At 38.0% G+C, this 21,542-nt stretch overlaps 2 protein-coding genes across 3 annotated transcripts in view; both read right to left on the reverse strand.

Moving 5' to 3' along the window:
• atp13a5l.2 (ATPase type 13A5 like gene 2) overlaps positions 1 to 1,254 on the reverse strand; it is a 52,664-nt gene extending 51,410 nt beyond the window's left edge. Inside the window, exon 1 of the mRNA XM_004914365.3 lies at positions 1,067 to 1,254. Within this exon, the coding sequence (XP_004914422.3) occupies positions 1,067 to 1,114 (48 nt within the window). The 5' untranslated portion in view covers positions 1,115 to 1,254. The remainder of the gene's footprint in view (positions 1 to 1,066) is intronic.
• A 9,748-nt stretch (positions 1,255 to 11,002) lies between these two features.
• Positions 11,003 to 21,542, reverse strand: part of atp13a5l.1 (ATPase type 13A5 like gene 1) — a 44,869-nt gene continuing 34,329 nt past the window's right edge. For both annotated transcript variants that reach the window (XM_012963325.3, XM_012963324.3), the window contains exons 23-30: positions 21,368 to 21,477; positions 21,163 to 21,259; positions 19,393 to 19,465; positions 17,644 to 17,818; positions 16,125 to 16,294; positions 13,790 to 13,878; positions 12,650 to 12,730; positions 11,003 to 11,426 (exon numbers count right to left, since the gene is read on the reverse strand). In XM_012963325.3, coding sequence (XP_012818779.2) covers positions 11,175 to 11,426; positions 12,650 to 12,730; positions 13,790 to 13,878; positions 16,125 to 16,294; positions 17,644 to 17,818; positions 19,393 to 19,465; positions 21,163 to 21,259; positions 21,368 to 21,477 — 1,047 coding nt within the window. In that variant the 3' untranslated portion in view covers positions 11,003 to 11,174. The remainder of the gene's footprint in view (positions 11,427 to 12,649; positions 12,731 to 13,789; positions 13,879 to 16,124; positions 16,295 to 17,643; positions 17,819 to 19,392; positions 19,466 to 21,162; positions 21,260 to 21,367; positions 21,478 to 21,542) is intronic.

A 21,542-nucleotide genomic window follows, 5' to 3' on the forward strand; every position in this document is an offset into this window, starting at 1 on the left:
TGGTGTTAATACTGTGAGAATGGCAGCAAGTTGAATCTCCCCATTAAAAGTCAATGGGTAAAATCTTATTGGCTGTTGGTGGCTCCACCCAATTTTTCTAACCTTGAACTGCAGTTACCTGGTGCCTAACACCTAGCTGTTCGTAGCTCCACCCACATTTGGGCATCCAACAAATATCATATTTGTTGGATCCCATGGCTATGTGATTCAAGTTTTGGGAGTGTAGCCTCAAAGCTGTAAGATTGGCAGCAGTTTTAATTTCCCCATTATAGTCATATATATATTTATATACAATATATTCAAGTAAGGTCAAGTTCCTCCAGTTTAGCCAAGGACAAATCTGCTCATTAAAAAAAAAAACATTTACAAGGAACCATTCCAGCTCCTAATGTATGCCTAATAAAAATCACAATCTACATATTCATCTATATGTAATAGTACATTACATTACATTACATTAACATTTATTTATAAAGCGCCAACATATTCCGCAGCGCTGTACAATAAGTGGGTTCATACATTGGACATACAGAGTAACATATAAAGCAATCAGTAACCGATACAAGAGGTGAAGAGGGCCCTGCCCAAAAGAGCTTACAATCTACAAGGAGAAAGGGTTGAGACACAAGGTGTGGGAATGGGCATGACCAGAGTTGTGAGAGGTGTGGCACAGGGTATTGCTAAACTAGATTAGGGTAAGCTTCTCTAAATAAATGTGTTTTCAGAGATCTCTTGAAGGCAGAGAGATTGGGAGAAAGTCTGACAGTTTGTGGGAGCGAATTCCAGAGAAGGGGGGCAGCCCTTGCAAAGTCTTGAATAGTAGAATTCTATGAATTTCCACTTAAGTACAGCAGGACCCAATAGGAACTGAAAAGAATAAGCATCTAACAATCTAATTTTTCTCCCTACAATTTAACAAAATTTCTATTATAAAAAATCTGTCTGCCTGCTGCATGCATGCAAGGGGTTTCATATTCTCAGGCAACATAATGCTTTATCACTGATTATATTATTTTCTGGGACAAAGTGTAACATAACACAAATAGTAAAGGGGAAATATACTTACCATTTCATTATCCTCCCCCTCGTTAAGTAATACATGTTGCTCTTGCATTTTGAATGAATCTGCTGTGCTTAGGGTACCAAGGTAATGACAAGATATACAATTGCTCTTAAGCCTCCAGCACTTTCCCCTCACTCACATACTTCTGTACTGATCAGAATACAAGCACAGCCTTTTTATTTGCCCAGCGGCTCCAACCGGCAATAATTGTGTTCTGTGTCCATCTGGCATTTGTCCTTTGACCTTTTACTTCGCATGAGATAGAAGTTCATACTCAGATATGATTCTGCCACTCCTCTTGTAGTCTCTGTATGAAGAGAAATTTCATTATCTGATGAGGTTAAGCACAGTGAGGCTTAAATATAATATTATGCGATCTTATGTTAATATGTAATGCAAAATACTGGCACATAATTGTCATTTTATACAAAGAAATGTCACTTTCCCCAAACCGTTTTCCCCCAACATAAACATCCCTTGCAAATGATTAACCTGTCTTCTGCCTTTTAGTGGCTTCTCTCTCAGATTCTACGGAAACAGTGATTTGAAAGCTGAAAGATTTACATTTAAAAAACAAATTTAACTTACTGAACTTTTTGGGATCTTTTCCTTTTCTAGGAAATCTGAAAAAATGTTCATAAAAAGATTATGGACTATTACTGTATTTGTTTTCTATCACTTTTTCCTATTGCTTAAAGAAGGGTTACATGTTGCACTCTGTTACATGTTACATGTTGCATCTCTGTATAAGGACATACACACACAAATATATTAGGGTTATATAAAATATAAAATCATGGTATGTGAAAGTCCCAATACTTTACCCATTTCCTCATTTAGTAAATACAATTTCAGGTAACATATCTGGTTAATATTTGTTAAAAATTAAAGCTATTTGAAAGTATTTTTACTTACAAGACACGTTCAATGTCAAAATTTTAAAAAATGACTGATATAACTATGGGGTCCCTACTCGTCCTACAACTGCAGGAATGTGCCCATGTACTTTATGCTTCCTTTATAAAGGACCCAACAGTGTATTTGTATTTTGCATGAATCATTACTGATGAGGCCCCCAGCAGTGTATTTGTCTTTTTGCAATCCGTTATCCATTATCCAGAAAGTTCCGAATGACTGGAAGGCCATCTTCCATGGGCTTCTTTATAAGCAAATAATTCTAATATTTTACAATGATTTCCTTTTTCTCTGTAATAATAAAACAGTACCTTGTACTTGATCCCAACTTACATATATTTAATCCTCACTGGAGGCAAAACAGTCCTATTTAACGTTTGTTCTGCAGCTCTAAATATTAGAATCTCAATGTCTCACTTACGCTATCTACCAGGTAATGTTTTTTAAAGAAGAAAGGGAGATGAATAGGAGATCATCTATCCAGGCTTGAACTAGGAGTAGGCGAGAAGAGTCACATGCAACACAGAAACCCCTAATATACCTATTACTGTAAAATGTTCCTTCAAAAAGTATTAATAAATACCATTTTTATATGTTTTTTCTGCATCATTTGAAATCCTGGCAGGGGAGGAGGGACTAAAACACCAATGTTACAAATTGTAACAACTTCTGCAGAGCTTACAGACAGCATGCAGGAACTACATAACCCATAATTCATTTCACTGTGATGTTCCTTTCCTTGTTGATGTCACATGTGCAGGGCATTGTGGGATTTGTGGGATTTAAAGGATGCAGGCTGGCAGGCAGGAAGACAGTTGACTACAGTAACATTTTATTTGAGTGTCAAAGTAGTCAGCCAGATCAGCAGGAGAACAGAGGGCCAGGCTTAGGTAACTGTTCCGAACCATATTATTATATTAAAAATCATGAAAAGGCTGCATATTTTTAATTGATGTATATTTTGTATAAGTTGCTTGAATTTATGTTTACTTTTCAAAAGCGCAATTTGGGTTTGAGTGGAGTTCCCCTTTAATGTATTCATCATACAAATCTTTTGCATTCTTCTTTTCTTGTAGATAAAGTCAAACAAGGAAAATAGACAAATAAATGTATCAAACAAAAACATATACATTAGCTTAAATTTGAGTTCCCTGGAACTTGGTTCCTATACCACTGTTTTCTAGGGGACCAAGACATGACCACCAAAAAAGATACCTTAAAGTTGCAGAAGATGAGGAAAATAATCAGGTCAGGACTAGGGTTCCAAACAGACCCTGACATTTCAAACACACAGAGGCCCAAACAACTTCCCCAGCCCAATAAATAGCGACTGTCTATGGCATGATACAGCAGCCCCTCTGGCATTTGCCAGAATCCACAGACTGTAGTCTGGGTCTGTAAATCACTTAATAATTACAATACAATGTTTTGACTGTATTGTGCTGATAAATGAGTTATTGAGAAGTAACCTCAAGATGCCCGATGTGCTGCTATTACATAATTATATTGACCAAGCTTAGGCCACAATGTACCACTGTTGGAAGAACACAACTGAATAAAACATGGCTTTTATTGTTACAATAAATGTCAAAGGCAGAACAAGCCTAATGTTAGAATTCATAGAGTTCTAATTAACTTTACAGTATATAATCATTAACAATGATTAACAGTGTAACCTCTAGCTACTAACAGCTAATTACAAGTTAAATATAACCATGAATGAATGTGCAGTGACAGGTATCCATGAGTTTAAATAAACCTTTTCATACATTTGTATATGAATATTTATATGTATGTCCAGTTTAGTATTAGGTTTCATATGTGAAATTCTATGTTAGACTGTAGATTTTATATAAAACACACGATTGGGTCTTTTGAGTATTTATGTGTGAAATTCTTCAACAGGCACAGATTTCGTCGAATTTCCACATTTCAGCATTGGCAGATCTCTTTGCGAATCGGGCGCAGAAATTTGCCACAGAAAAAATTGTCGCGCATCAAAAAAAAGTTGCACGCACACAAAAAAAAGTTACACGCATCAAAAAATTGTTTCCCATCCCGTTTTGCTAATTTTTTGCACCTTAAAAGGCAGCTACTGTAAGTCCAGATCGACATTGAGCCCTTCTGGTTGTAGTAGATTTTATTTCAGAAATTTTATGTAATAAATGATCTTGCACTATCTGCCGTTTTTTCTCCTGTTTGTGCCCACATTGAGGATACGGCTGCAATCTGACTTTGGATATACTTTTGGCTAACTACCCATCGCCATCTGGTGAGCATTTTGTACTACTGCACAGGGTGATTCACACAAAGTGAAAAAGCCTTTTTACACATCTATTTGGTGTTTGCGTTTATCTCTATAGATCTGTTATTTAAACAATATTGCACTATTATTTGTTTTTTGTCTTTTTCACATATATGCGCTCCCGTTATACTGCTGTTTATACGTTTGGAACCCAGCCAAAGGGGTTGTCTTGAGGTGGAGCAGCAAGTTTACTTTTTCATCACTACTACCTATTGAACACTATTGGATAAAAGTGCTGAGGACCTGGTATTGTATATACCACACAACAAGTAGTAGAGTGACCCTGCCTTATCTAAATAAACTGTTTTTATAAAAAATATACCTTTTTAGTGATTATGTGCCATTGGATAATCCTAAATAGAAAATTGCCATTTTAGTACTAAGGGCCACCCCCTGGGATCATACGATTCATGGTGCACACAAACCAAGGACACACATACTGTACATGTTAGGGCATATCAGCCAATTAATGTGGTAATGGCAGATTCTGTTAATGCCTATAAGAGGGGCCTGGATGAGTTCTTGAACAAGCAAAATATCCAAGGCTATTGTGATACTAAAATCTACAGTTAGTATTAGTGTTTTCATATATAGTTTATGTATGTGAGTGTATAGATGGTAAGTACAGGTTGTGTGTGCTGGGTTTACTTGGATGGGTTGAACTTGATGGACTCTGGTCTTTTTTCAACCCTATGTAACTATGTAACTATGAAAATCCAAGCAGGCTGTCACCTAGCCCAAGCAGTAGTAGCGTCTGTATCTATCAATCCACCGTGCAGTCACAGGAGAGAACCTCCTATCTCCCTCTGCTAAAATTACCTATGCAGTACTCTGGCAAGGTCCTACTGCCACAGCAAGTCTAAATGAAAACCTTCATTTGGGCTCGTCCCCACCATACCTTTATAATTATTGCTTATTAGATAGTAAAATATTGAAAATTAATTACATAGATACACAAAAACATTTCCTATGTATCCAACATACTGTATCACAGGATGGAATAAAAATGGGCTGATATAAAATGTTTTTAACCTTATATGTATGCAAAAAACTTAAATAGATTTCTTTATTATAAAAATAATCAACATTTAAAAATAATCGGTGACCATGTATACTGCCAACAAAACCAGCCACCTCCTGTGGCTCTATATTGGTTGGGCAAGTAAAAGCAAGGCAGACTTACCACTAGGTTACCTGCCATGCCAAACAAAATAGTTCACTGCTAGAGAACTGGGTGATTACCAAAAAACCAAAGAAATTAGAATATTTCAATATTTCAATTTCAATATTTTCAATCAGGATTTTCTTTTTTTTTTTATTTCCTAAAAAATTGTAGCATTATCTTGCAACAAATTACCATTTACTCTGCCCATGTGGTGAACAAGAATGCTTACATGGACTTTTAAGGGCAATTTGATTCCATTGATTAAAGGGGGCCCGAGCTAGGAAATCTCTAGCACGGCCGGGCCCCCTTTAATCAATTCCGGGCCCTATCACTGCTGGCTGGTGTTCCCCCGCTACATCAGCGCTTATATAAGGTTGCGCCCCATGCGTAGTGACGTCACACGTATGGGGCGCAACCTTATATAAGCGCAGATGGAGCGGGGAGCAGCAGGACATAGCGGAGGACACCACCAAAGTCGGGCCCTGGGGGGAGCTGAAGGATGCTTCGGGGGCCCTGGAGGATGCTGGGGGGAGCTGAAGGATGCTTGGGGGCCCTGGAGGATGCTGGGGGGAGCTGAAGGATGCTTCAGGGAGGCCCTGGGGGAAGCAGAAGGATGCTGGGGGGCGGAACTGGATGATGCTTGGGCGGGAGCTGGAGGAAGCTGCAGGATGCTTGGGGGGGAACTGAAGGATGCATGGGGGGAGCTGAAGGATGAATGGGGTGTAGCTGAAGGATGCTTGGGGGGGAGCAGGAGGATGCTGGGGGGAGCTGAAGGATGCTTCGGGGAGGCCCTGGGGGAAGCAGGAGGATGCTGGGGGCGGAACTGGAGGATGCTTGGGCGGGAGCTGGAGGAAGCTGCAGGATGCTTGGGGGGGAGCTGAAGGATGCATAGGGGGAGCTGAAGGATGAATGGGGTGTAGCTGAAGGATGCTTGGGGGGGAGCTGGAGGATGCTTGGGGGGGAGCTGAAGGATGCATAGGGGAGGCCCTGGGGGAAGCAGGAGGATGCTGGTGGGGAGCTGAAGGATGAATGGGGTGTAGCTGAAGGATGCTTGGGGGAGCTGGAGGATGCTTGGGGGGGAGCTGGAGGATGCTTTGGTGGGGAGAAAGTAGCAGGATGCTGGGGGAAGCAGCAGGATGCTGGGGGAGCTGGAGGATGCTTGGGGGGCCCTGGAGGAAGCAGGAGGATACTGGCGGGGGAGCTGAAGGATGTGGGGGAAAACATGAGGAAGCAGCGGGAGTGGGCCATAGTATTTGGGGGAGGATCACCAATGTTTTAGGGGGCCATGGGCTGGCTAGCAATGTTTTGAGGGGCACCTGCTCTGGCACCAATGCAAAATGTAACCCCTGGCCACAAATGTTTTAGGGGGCCCTGGCTACAAATGTCTGTGTGTCATTTGTATTGATGGGAGGGGTCACAGGGGGAGGGGGGGCCCAGAAATTTTTGTTGTGAGGGGCCCCGTGATTTCTGATGGTGGCCCTGAATGTAATTAGTTGCAGTAGCAGCATCTCGCTGTCACAGCCTGGATTCTTATATAATACGGGAAATACTTTTTGGGCCCAGGCTGATTTCCATGCTGCCTGAGTGACTACAGCTCTAAAACAGTTAATATACAGCAAGAGAGGAACAAGCAGCCTGCCCAAATAATTCTACCCCCAAAGCCAGCAGTATAGTGAGGAGTTAGAGAGTATATACTGCAGCTAATAACATTATATTACAGAGAGAGCTCTGTTTCTACCTGCTCAGAAGATAAGGAAGTGAGTGCTTCTTTTCCTGACATCACATCCCTCTCTTTCTCTCTGCCCCGCAGCCCAGCTTTCTCCTACCTTAACTCTTTCCTTCTCACCCAATCCCAGTTGCACCTGATTGTCCTGATCCCTTGTCATGCGCTTATAGCTCCAGGGCTTTCCTTTTCTGTATTGTGTCATTTTTTTTTTATTAAGAAAAAGTGTTTTTTTTTTTACATTTTCATTTTCATTTTACATATTAGATGCTTGACTCAAAATAAAATATAGTATTGTTTTGTTTAAATTAATTCTGATAGTTGAAGTCATTTAGGGCTAGCCATCTTGCATAAATTAATATATCAACTGCTGCTTTGCAAAACTGACACTTTAAGTCTTTAAATGGGGGAGCAAAGGGGAGAAAAATACAGGAAATAATGTTGCTCTATCTGTAACAGAAAGAAGTGTGGAACTAAAAGACAGAACTTTGTCCATTTATTGGCTGTTGTGACCTAACATGTATGTGTGCCTTGGCTTGTTTGTGCGCATCGTGAATCCTATGATCCCAGGGGGCAGGCCTTAGTACTTAAAATAGCAATTATCTGTTTCTGATTACCCAATGGCTAGTGATGAGTGAAATTTTTTTACCAGGCATGGATTCGCTGTGAATTTTTGCCATTGGCGGATTTCATAATCACAACTTTTTTTCACGTGGACAACAATTTTTTTTCCGCAAATAATTTTACGCGTTTTGCTAATTTTACACCAGTTTGCTATTTTACCAGTTCACTAATTTTTTCACAGTTTCGCTCATTTTTTCACAGTTTCGCTCATTTTTTGTCGAAGTGAAACGCACAGATTCACTCATCACTACCAATGGCACATACTGATAAAAAAAAATATCTTTTTATGAAATTGTTTATTTAGATGAAGCTACTAATTTATGTGGTAAAGGAAAAAGACATTTTTGTGGAAAAAAACTGTTTTTTTTCCTCTATAATGTTTATAATATTACTTTTTACAAAAAAACAAAACACACAGCAGATCAGTCATGGTAGCATTTTAGGTGGATTAATGTTGCACACAAGTGACAATGACATTGTTCCATTTATTTTTAATAGGGCTGAAAATCTTGATTGTTTTGCTAAAATGGGAAATAAATACAATTGTTAGATACAATTCCATAGACTTCTAGAGAAATTTAGCACCTTTTACATGCTAAGTTTTTTCATTCACATTTTCATGGTTTTTCTTTGATAAACCACAACTATTAGAGGCTGCACACTCCATTCTTGGGTATAATTGGATTCACCATGAATTGAGAAAAAAATGCAAACTTGAAATTTGATATACCGGCCCCTTTAAAGGATTTGTTAAATGCTTACAAACCTTTAGCTTATGTAGTTATACAAAAATATTTTAGTACAGGCCCCTGAACTCATTGTTGTAACCTGAGGTAATTCTGTGCTAAACAGATTTTTGAACAGGAAATGGCCAAAGAAATGCAAAAACAATTGCACTTTGATTGGCACATAGGCACACTAGGTTAGACCTGCCCAAACATTCAAACATTTAATCTCAGGTTCTGTAGATGGCTGGGCCTCCTCTCTATCTTTTATAGTCACTTCTGGTTCCTGGGTCTGATAGAAAACAAGACAGTTCCTGCCATACAAATGTACTAGCTAATGAATGTGGACAGGGGTGTAGGTTTGTAGATGTTTTTCAAGTTTTCTGAATACTGTTAATGGACTGAGAATTTGCTGAACATGCTTAACTATTGGTTCTCTGTAGATCATAACATTGTTTCTGTCCATGGCATAATCTTATAAAAAGGGTGTTATTATGGGGTAACAGTATGTTCAACAGTATTTGTGTTTCTATTTTTTTACACAATTTAACACTAGCCAGTTATTATAATTACAAAATCCTCTTGCCCTCCAGGGCCATCTGTCTTGGCTAGCCCCTATAAGTAGGTTTTTATCATTAGGTTTCTATTCTGCACATACAATAAAATAAAATATTGCACTATGTATATTTTTGTAATTGCAATCCTTTATTTATATAGTGCCAGCATGTTTTTGCAGCACTTGAAACTTTCCATCATTTCCAACTGTCCCTGCCCCAGTGGAGCTTACAATCTAAGGCCCCTATAACATAACTCACTACACACACCTTTATTTTTGTCATAAGCATTGTGGAAAACTTAATGCCATGTAAAATTAAAAAAAGAGCACCTTTACAGTGGTATTATTATACTAGAACATGGAAAAGTCAATTATCAGATAGCAAATGGTTTAAAACTATTGATCTCCATGAAAAAATATACTTCTTACTAGCATGGCAACAAATAATTCATACACATAGTTATATTGTAAATATTTATTTATAATGCAACATTTAAAATGTATGATATAGAGGATAATGTGATATCTATTGTAATTTATAAGGCTAATTAAAGTCACAGAGAAGTTCTTTTATCAGTAACAGAAGTACTGCACATTTTGGTGTAGCTTACCTTTCCATTAAGTTTTAGTATGATGTAGACAATGATATTCTAAAGGAATTTTGCAGTTGTCCTTCATTTTTTATTTTAATTATTTATTAATTTATTAATTTTAATATAATAATTTGTTTAGCATCCATTAATACAGGTATGGTTTCCGTTATCAGGAAACCTGTTATGGAGAAAGTTCTGAATTATTTGAAGGCCGTCTCCCATAGACTCCATGATAAGCAAATAATTCACATTTTTGAAAATTATTTCCTTTTTCTCTGTAATAATAATAGAATAACAGTTCCTTGTACAGGTATGGGATCCCTTATCTGGAAACCCGTTATCCAGAAAGCTCCGAATTACGGAAAGCCCATCTCCCATAGACTCCATTTTAATCAAATAATTCAGAATTTTTAAACTGATTTTCTTTTTCTCTGTAATAATAAAACAGTACCTTGTACTTGATCCCAACTAAGATATAAATCTTATTGGATGTAAAACAATCCTATTAAGTTTAATTAATGTTTAATTGATTTTTTTAGTAGACTTAAGGTGTGGAGATCCAAATTACGGAAAGACCCCTTATCCGGAATACCCTTGGTCTCGAGCATTCTGGATAACGGGTCCTATACCTGTACTTGATACTAACTAAGATATAATTAATCCTTATTGGAGGCAAAGCAATCCTATTGGGTTTATTTAAATGATTATTTAGTACACTTAAGGTATGGACATCCAAACTACAAAAAGAGCCGGAAAACCCCAGGTCCCGAGCATTCTGGAAAACAGGTCCCATACCTGTAATAAGTAAAGCACCACAGTGCAAACATATATCTGGTCTTTATTACTTCCTGGCACCGCTAGAAAATATGAATCCTGGTAAAGGTTTATATTAAAGGAATAGTTCAGTATAGAAATGAAACTGGGTAAATAGACTGCACAAAATAAAAAAAAATTCAATATAGTTAGTTAGGCAAAAATGTATAATCTATAAAGGCTGGAGTGGGCAGATGTCTAACATAATGGCCATAACACTACTTCCTCCTTTACAGCTCTCTAAGCTGTTACCAGTCGGTAACCAATTGGTGACTTGATGGGGACCATATGGGACATAACTGTTCAGTTAGTTTGCTTTTGAATCTGACCTGCATGCTCACAAACTAACTGAACCGTTTTGTCCCATATGGCCCCCCTAAAGTCACTGACTAACTAAGAGGTTAGTGAGCTGAAAGCAGGAAGTAGTGTTCTGGCTATTATGTTAGACATGTGCTCACTCCACCCTTTATAGATTCCATTTTTGCTTAACTATATTACAAATATTTTTTACTTTGCATAGTCTTATGTATATTACCCAGTTTCATTTTTACACTGAACTGTTCCTTTATTACTATTTTAAAAAATATTTTTAAACCCTTGCAGCAACAAATATCTTGTCAGAAAGTGAACATTTGTCAAGTTGTGAAATGAAAATGAAATGAAAAATGACTCTAGTCTGGTTTTTCCTAAAATCATATTATTTTCTGCTGTCCAAGAGATTCGCTGCTACTCTGAGTAGGTGGTTGGTATGAGGCATTTTTAATAACAAGGATTTTGCTGTCCATGACAGAAACAGACTTAATTGCATAATCAGTTCTATTCTGTGGAGGCCACTCTGTGTCCATCATTAATCTTCTCTGCAGTTTCCTGTACTGACTTTTTGATTGGTAGTTACATAGTCTCTTTATCAGTAGCCAGAGGTTTCTGTTTTCAAGGATTCCTTCCTGTAAAATGAATTGTTTGTCAGTAAATTTAGAAATTCATTTTAGCTTTTTCTTATTGTTTAGAATCATGGGGGTGGATTTATTAGAGCTTACATGGTTCTTTTTCATATCAATGGTAGCAACAATTACCACCAATTTGCTTAGAATCAAACATCCATTTTTAAAATACTTTTTGTATTGTCCAAAGAACCAGTCAGTCCAATGACTTAACCCAACTGCAGCTAAATGTAGTTAGCCAAAAAGGGATATCAATTCAAGGCAGATACCTTGTGAATGGTCACAGAGGTGAGCCAGACGTGCAATGCTGTTACAACACTACCTGCCGATGTAACACATCTACTTGGGTGCTAAGAGGTTGACTCTACTACCTCCTTAGGTAGAAATGTGCTGTGAGTGCGACACTATAATCTCCTTAGGTAGAAATGTGAAAGGTGTCAGGTTCTAATATTTAGATAAAATGTATAGCTGTCTATGAAGATTTCCCTTTGTCCAGAATAATCCCGTTGCTTTAGACTTATTTTTACTATATCCTGTAAAATGTAGAGTCATTTTTGTTAATCTTGGTGTATTCAGTTAGGACAATATAACTAAAAACAGCTGACAGCCATTCTCTCCCTGTCACAAGTTTGTGTTATGTCAGCCATTGTTGTAACCACAGTGCAGAAAAAAATTCAAATAATAATTACAACTTAGGGTCAGTTTGTCTGCAATGCTGTTTTATAGTGTTGAAAATTTGTAGGCACCTTTCAAATAAATTACTGGCATATGGCAAAAAAATAATCCCTGCCTTGGTATTAACTAATGGACTTGAATAATATCTTAGAACATCAGTAAACACACTGGTTTTGATACTAAATCACATTTATTTTACCACCTTATCAGTGTTGCCCTATGTTTAACATGCATTGTTCACTAGTCATGTAAGTAAGTGCACAACTTTAGTCCTAAGAAATGGATTGTTCATTGTCATAGCATTGCTGTAGTTCAATGTACAACAGCCTAATGGGACACATAGAAAAATGGCAAACATTTAAAGTATGCTTTTTGAGAACCTATAAGAAGCATCTGTCTGTATGGATGCTCAATTTTTAAAGTAAACCAGGCATAAATTATTGACAAGACAGTTTCAATCACAGTCAGCACTCTCATTTCTAGGAATAGTCCACGGGAAAAATCAATGAAAATCCTTTAAATTGCAAGGTATGTTTTAGTTGTAGACCTACCTCTATAGCATAAGACAAAACAAAATGTACCAGAACCATAACAAGAATGTAGACTCGCCAATAAAACGGAGTGCAAACCGCCTGCAAAGCAAATAGAGGCATATTTAGTAACATGCTTGTTCATTACAAGGAACAATAATCAGTAAAATCGTGCTATAGTGGATTCAGGGATCTGAAACACAAACCACTTTGGGTAATAGTGACCATATAATTGTCTTTAATTTGTGGTACAAATAACTTCAAAAAACAAATTTGACCACTTCAAGACCATAGGGGTCATTCCTGACCTTGGGGGGCACAAGTGCAAGAGTACTAAGGCATAAGAAAGGGCCCCTTGATGCTAATTTCAGAAGTACATGTAGTGTGCACTGAGTGCTACATGAAAAAGTATGTGCTCAGTGAGGAGCACAGCATCAAGAGGCTCAGCTAGCCCTTTCCTTACTGCCTGCTATAGGGCTCCTATGTGCCCCCCGCCCTTCACCAATGCAGCTTTGACTAATGCATTCAGCACTGTATTACTGAGCGGAGTCACAGGTCTCTGTTCTCTGAAACTGAATGAGGGTGCCTGTGGCTATTGGCGCACACCAAAGTGCAGCAGGCAAAGTGCAAAAGAACTGCAGATTCCAGTCTTTTTTGCACTTTACATGCTACACTGGGGTTTGTAAACGAGCCCTCATTTCTTCTGTACAGATTCACAAAATTATTTCACAGCTAATCAATATGCACAAAACAATATTAAACCATTAGACCATTCTCCAATTTTTCCCTTAAGAAAGAAATAGGTCCTCAACCCAAAAAATTGGAAAGTTTAGACTTATTATTTCATTCATTATAGAGAAAAGTATGAAGTAAGGACACAACATTTAGGGCTATAAATATAACAGCAAGAGTTGCAAAGCAGCAATCAAGAAGCCAAAAATATAAAATGGGAATTAATTGCTTTACTTGCAAAAGGCAATTTTGGAAAATAATCAGTAAAAATATGTAGGCTAGTGTGTACCCAATTAAATGGGAAATGTGCTCAATGATTTACACTTGCATAAGCAGTACCAATATGCAGGTTGAAAAAAAAGGTAGTAAAGAACATGAATATCACTAACTATATAAAGGTTATGTATACATGTTGAGTAAATACTGTACCTCAAAAGTAGTGTAAATCACTTCAAGGTCTCCAAACAGAAAAAATAAAAAGGCTGCAAACTGCAGGATAATTGAAATGATGAGCAAGTCTGCAAAAGCAAAATAAAGATAGTCAAGCATTTCAGTCTAATAAAATAAGTACCACTACCAGATTTTTCAAATTTGTTAAATTATTTCACTCTTCGCTATAAATACGTATATGTATAAATACAATATATTCTACAGGTATGGGATCCCAGATATCAGTAATCCAGAAAACTCCAAAGTAAATAATTGTAATTTTTTTTTTTTAAAAATGTTATTTTTCTCTGTAATAATAAAACATTACCTTGTACTTAAAGGAACTTAAATAAAGTGTATTAAAGTATTTAAAATATAATGTACTGTTACCCTGCACAGGTAAAGTTGTGTATTTGCTAAAGTAACAGTACTATAGCTTATATAAATAAGCTGCTGTGTAGCCACGGGGGCAGCCATTCAACCTGGAAAAAAGGAGAAAAGGCACAGGTTACATAGCAGAAAACAGATAAGCTCTGTAGATGATAATGGGGGTTTATCTGTTATCTGCTATGTGCCTGTGCCTTTTTTCCTTTGAATGGCTGCCCCCATGGCTACATAGCAGCTTTGTTTATATAAACTATAATAGTCTTTCTGAGGCAAACACACCAGTTGTACCAGCACAGGGCAACAGTACATAATATTGTAATTATTTTTATACACTTTTATTTTTTGGTGTTACTGTTCCTTTAAACCTAACTAAGTTGTATACATCCTTTTTGGAGGCAAACCAATCCTATTAGGTTTACTTAACATTTAACATCACTTTTTAGTAGAGGTACAGTGGTCAAAATTATGGAAAGACCTCTTATAAAACCCAGGTCCCAAGCATTCTGGATGATAGACCCAATAGCTGTACCAGGTAAAGTTGTTGTTTGGATATAACACTGAAGTCCATAAAATGGAACCCAAATGTGCATTTTCTTGTCGTTGTTAAGATATTAAAGGGAAACTTTCATTATGATTAATAATGTACTAAGCTGTAGATGTTTAATAAATGTCTTTTATAAAAAGGATTTTATTAATTAATTAATTTATTAATTACAATAATTTATATTTAAAGGCATTTCTGACTTCCTCAACCCAACATCTTTCTTTCCTATCTGCAAACTCATACTAATGAGTACACATTATACCCCTGATAGCAGCATGAGTCAATAGTTTACAGGCACACCTCTCACACAGCCAGGTTGAGTTGTTGTTTGCACATTCTGCAAACAAAAATAAATACCCAAATATTATTAAACATGCCTTACAATGTGGGTTCATGCCTGTAACAAGGTCCCCTTTCAGCGGGTTTATTTTTGTAATCCGTCAATTTTGATCCTGCTATTACCAATATATGCATGCCAACCCTCCACTGAATCCAGTGGCTGGACAGAATACCATACCACTGCCCATACATAAGTATAGCCACATTCTATTGTTCCATTAGTCCAGGCCAGCAGCCCAAACTGCAAGAGGTAAAGACAAGCTGAAGCTTTTCTTCACTTCCTCTCTGCCCTGCACCATGAACCCTGCCATGTCAAGGCCACTAATTGTATGTGAGCCCTACGCTGCCATTGGTGTACAGTTATTTACATATATTTACAGTACAATGGTTGAAAATTTGCACTGGCATTTATTTGCTTTCTCTTTGTGTGGAAAGAAAGGATGTATACCATTTCTAGAAGCTGGTCAACTTCAGATTGTGCGGACATATGGGTTGCTTACAGCATCTTGTCAATGCTAAAGTTGGGTTAAACTGAGGACTGGTGATTTCCTACATTGTTTTATTATCCAGAAGCAGCCAGCTGACATAAAAACCATATGCTGAACCTGATTGTAGTCCAGTTATATAAAGCATATTATTGAAGTAGCTGCACTGGGGAATGTGCCATCCCCAAATCACAACAGCTATATACTATCACAGTGTACCAGTGCGTTGCACCCTGACTTGCAAGTCATTAAAAACATGCAAGTTGGGGCTTCGCAACACAAGGTATTAGGGAGCCCCGCTTTTGGCAGGGGTTGTGCTGTTTCTTCCAGTAAGGCAGGTGGATGAGCACAATGCATTAGCCCTAAGGGGTGCAATTTTGCACCCCCTAACATTCGAGAACTTGCACACATAGCAAGTGATAATCAAGTATAGTGTAAATATCAAGATAATTATTTAACCTAGCATTGTAATTTTGATTCTGTATCTATTGTCAGTCTTAGTACCGAGGTAACTGTATTTAAAAACATCAAGTGATGCAAAAATGCTAAACACTGTATGATAAAGACTGGACAAACTTACAGTTAGTATACAGGGGCTGTCTGAACGGTCTTCCTTTAGAAAACACAATTTCTATGACAATATAGTTCATTCCAGTTACAATCCAAATTGTAGTGGCTAAATAGGTCTCAGTGATAGTAGGAACTTTTGCGATGATATTTTCTGCACTGTGATTAAATGGAAGACATGCGCTGTAGGGAAAAGAGGAATATAACTTTATATTGCTGGCAAACTGAATACAAAGCACAAATAAAATTAAGTAATTCCATTGAGTTCGTATTACATCATATTTTAGAACAAAATCGCAGAAGCAGAGGCTTGAGATGAGCAAGGCAAATTGGACATTATATTTACCTATTTATCTAGTTTAGTTTAATAGAATAATGCACAGCAGGTTTAATTATAAGCAATAATCATTAAAAGCATATATTCTCCTTTTAAGTCTTTGGGTGCCATGCAGGAGTGGGACATGGTAGGGCTCATTTACTAAATGGTGAAAATGTAAGAAACTTCACATTTTTTGTCCATAATGCACCACCTATTTTAGTATATTCATGTAACTGTGTTCACTGCTACCTGACACATACATGTGTGCCCTTTTTTTAAAATCACAAAGAATAGTAGCAGCAATAGCATAGCTCACGAGCAAACATACACCCGCCATTTAAGGGGCGGTGTTTGGGCAACTCTGACTCTGGGTTTCAGACTTTTACTAGCATGCTATGCATTAGTTACTAGATGGGGTGCCTATGGCAAGGCTTGAACTGAGGGTAGGCAGAAGAGGCGCCTGCTTAGGGTGCAACAGTGGGGGGAGGGGTGCCAGGCAGGTACCTTTTCTTTCACCTACCCCTAGTTCTGGGCCCCTTCCCCCACCACATCACCCCCCCCCCCCCCCCCCAGTGACTCCATTGCCTATGGTGCCCGGCTGGCTTGGCCCAGCACTGGCCTGTGGGCACAAAATGAACTATTCATTTTTTTATAGCTTTCTTGCTGCTGTAAGTAATGTTCTACCAGAGGTGCAATTGGCACAATAGTGTAGAGCATACCTGCACTGTAGCATTGGTAGGTGCGGGTAATACGTATGTAGTGCCCTAATGGACATGATTTTGCAGCCGTTAGTATGCCTAGTTCCTACATTAATGTTTAATAAGAGATGCCTAAACCTATTTTATACACTAGTATTCAGAATTTTGGAATCACTGCGAAAATGCCCCACACACCAGTAGCACCTTTAGGAGGAGACCTAAGGCAAGGGCTGGAATTTCCACTGAATACCTTCAACAGCTGAAAGCTAGATTGCCTAAGGTCTGCAAAGCTGGAATTGCTGTACATGAGGGGTTCATTCTCGGAATGTTTAATTAACAGAACAGAATTTCTCTCCTGCTATTACCAGTATATGAGATAAAAGAAATCCTCCCAGCTCCCTTTGCCAGATTATTGAAAATCAATAGAACTGGAGACTAATGCTGGGTTGCAATGAGAGATTTTAGAATGAATAACATTTATCAATTTAAATTAAGGTAATTATTTTAGCATTTACCTGAAAACATCACTTTCATTGTACCATGGCTGTTGCTGAAGTAGGACATACGCAGTAACCTGCAAGCCAACGGTAAGCAAGACATGCAAAAAAACAGAAAGCAACAAAGAAGGTGACAGAAGTTGTCCAGGCGGCCTAAATGGGGCTAACTTTGGGGCAGGGCCATTTAAGCTTCCTGTGAAAAGAAAACAATAGAAACCAGTAATTTGTACACAATTTTAGACATCATTCAGATAAAAATTTTACACAAATGCTCAAGATTTAAATTAGTAGGTTTGTCGAGTGTCATTGAATTGTTATGGCAAATCTTTACATCACTGTTGCACTCTAAAGGTCCCCATACACAGGCCGATTCTAGTTGCTGATATCAGTCCCTTAGACTGATTTGGCAGCTAATCAGCCCGTGTATGGGCACTACCGACAGGACTGCCCGACCGATATCTGGCCTGAAATTGGCCAGATCTCGATCAGGCAGGTTTAAAAATCTAGTCGGATCGGGGACCACACCGGCTCGTTGATGCGGTCCCCGGACCGACTTTGCCTATACCCGTCGTTATAATTTGATCGTTTGGCCCCACCCCGTAGGTGGGGGATATCGGAAGAAGATCCGCTAAGCGAGCGGATCTTATGGTGTATGGGGACCTTTACACCATTTCTCCCAAACTGTGCGGCTAGCCGTCATAAAAGGGCTGGGGGGCCACCTGATGGCCATAAAGGGTTAGATAAGATAATGCCTATTTATTCTTCTCAAACTCTACAAAGCCCAGCTTAAAGGGCATGTCAACCCCAAAAATATTTTTTTGCCTAATAAAAGAAAAATATAATTGTAAGCAACTTTCCAATATCAATTTATTACAAATTATTAGCGCTTTAAAAGTTATGTGTAAATGTAACTGCTATAGAAAGCAGCATTTGCTGAACTCCTGGTTGTTACTTTTTAAACAATGTTGCAAGTGCCAGGCTCCTCCAGCAAGACAGGTCTATAAAATCTGCTGGCTTGTATTACACTGTTTCAAACACCAGAGCCACCAGGGCAGGGAATAGAAAGGACAGGCAGACACTGCTTTTAATAGTAATTATATATACAAATGACTAAAAAACCATTACAAATTTGTACTGAATGCATATCGCAAAGCTGCTTAGAATTAAGTTTTCTTTTATTAGGCAAAAAATTATTTTTGGGGTTGACATGTCCTTTAAGGATCAATTAGAAAAAGATGTGGGGAAGCTTATTTGCTTATTTTTGCACTTTTTTTTTTTTTTGCTACTTTAAACTTTTTAACCTTTTAACTGATAATGGGGGTGGGGCTGCACAAAGCCTGAAAGCCTCTGTTTTAAACTGGCCATACACAGTAAGATTCACTCGTTTGGTGAAGTCACCAAGAGATTGGACCTATCCACTGATGTGCCCAGCTAAGGGCCCAACCGATCAGATTACAGCAATGGGAATAGGAGCTGTCAGAGTGAGAACTGCATCAATGAGGCGATGCGGCCCCTGATCCAACAAGAGAATTCAAACCTGCCGAGCAACACCTCGGTTGGGTAGGCCCATCAGGGGGGCCCATAAACAGGCAGATAAGTTGCGAAAAAGTCTGAAGGGCTTAAATTGACAGCTTAAATCTGCCCATGTACGGCCACCTTAACACAAAAAACTGTAAAGCAGATAACAAGAGACTGAGGGCCTGACAGCTTCAAATGATCTTGTCTGTGCTCATTTTACATGAGATCCCAATGAAAGCAGAAACTCACCTGTTAAACAAACAGGAATGACGATAGCAACATCTTGCATAAGATACTGAAAATTGCTGAGAAATGTGTATTTCTGTGAAAGGATATAAAACCTAGTTTTTTATTATTATTTATGTTTAACGTAAACATTTTATATAAAAACTTTTTACAAATAAACAATGGTATGGAAGAGAGGGCACTACTCACAAATATATATATATATATAATTTGTGAGTATATTATTTTTTCCCATTCTATACCCCCCCCCCCCCAATGCTCCTGTAACAACACAGACACCTAAAGCAAACTATGAATACCAAAAATACAAACCATGAAATAATAATAAAAACATCTAAACAGGTAAAAAAATATCTGTCATAAGAAGCATAAGAAAATAGCCCACTGAATAGCCCAGGAGTATTAAACAGAAGATGTGCTGTTTTAAACATGTTCACATAATGAGCCAGATTCAAATCAATGAAAGAATGCAAAATTATTATTTTATGGTTTATCACATGGCGAGATTCAATTTGGCGGTGAAAAACCTTTTTCCTGATACAGTTAAAGTTTTTCCCATAGACTTTAATAGCACTTTTTCATGTGATAAACAGTGAGATAAGTTTTTGCATTCAGTTGCATCTGGCTCTATGGGAAGATCTGGAATTGAATTAGGAGATTAGCTTTTCTAATTGAATTAAATCTGGCCCAGTATCCCTTTAAGGCATCCAGTATTGGCATACTATTAATATGAAAATATAGTTTTCCTTTCCTTTTACGTACATTCTCTGTAGAGAACAGTAGCAAAACTATTCTGTATATGACAATATAGGGTGCTATGCTTTCCATGAAGAGTGCCTTTAGAGCAGGGGTACCCAGACTTTGTCCCCCTGTGATCTACTCTAGCCACCTGGCCTCATGAGATCTACCCTAACAAAAATAGTGTGACGTCTATCATTTGGCCCAAGCCACAAGCAAAAGTACTCATTCTTGATGTTTAATACCCAAATACACGTAGCAATATGTAAATGCAGTGCCAAATCCACATTTAATGCCCACCTAACATTATACAAGTGCCAGCAGAGCAGTATATGCACACTCAAAAGCTCTGGTATTTGGGGGAAAAAGAAGTGGCGGGATGGCATCCCATGGCATCCCGCTGCATCCCGCCGCATCCCACCTCACAGCCTACCAGAAACTTTAAAGTGATCTACTGCCCTGCTTTAGAGCTATGACAGCTATATCACAGCGCCTACACAAGGGTTAAAAAGAGCAACACTCTATGGCCAAAATGTGTTCAGAAAATATATTTCCTAAACAGTTTCAGAAATTCCCATAGAGCCAGATGCAATTAAATGAAAAAAAATATTTCACTGTTTCTCTCATGAAAACGCTATTGAAATGTATGGGAAAAATGAACTGAATTAGGATTTTCTCCTCAAATTGAATCACGCCCATACATTTTCATGTGATAAACCATAAAATACTGTTTTCTCATGGAATTGAATCTGGCCCAATATGTTAATATTCTATAGTCTATACACACTAAAATCCCCTCATCCAGACTTATTATACAGTACGAATCACCTTCCCTGTTCACGAGAAATCGAGAAATCAAAGTGCTACACAGTTCAATATCCTTTGGTGTGGGATTGGAAACATTTCTTTCTAGATTTGCTATGTCTCCCAATATCTTGACAGTTCTCTGTCTCATTTTAGCGTAAAACTATATTGCGCAGAATTATTCAGGATAGGCATATATTTCATTCAAACGACAAAAGCCAGAAGTCTTACCCAAAACAAAAATACCAATGCAGTCAGTGCAATCATGGTGAGCACCGATAAAAACTTAAACATGGAGAAAGATGCCACAAGAGTATTCCGTCCTTCTCTGTAAATGAAATGACAAAATGTGTCTGAAATATTTTCAACTTCATTTTTGTGCACTGCATGTTGTCACTTAATAAATGGGGTATACATATTATGTAAAATTACTCACTTGATTAGCATAGGCACGCATTCAATATTTGGGATTTTTGAAGTAAAAGGGGAAGCAACAGATGCCTCTAACTCAGATAAAGAGACTCCAACATTGGCCATTTTAAGAGCCTGTAAATAGGACATATATAAATTATAAAATGCAAGGTTTGTCTTCTCTTCAAATTATTATAACA

This window comes from Xenopus tropicalis, chromosome 5 (genome assembly GCF_000004195.4).
Source record: "Xenopus tropicalis strain Nigerian chromosome 5, UCB_Xtro_10.0, whole genome shotgun sequence".
Classification (NCBI taxonomy): Eukaryota; Metazoa; Chordata; class Amphibia; order Anura; family Pipidae; genus Xenopus; species Xenopus tropicalis.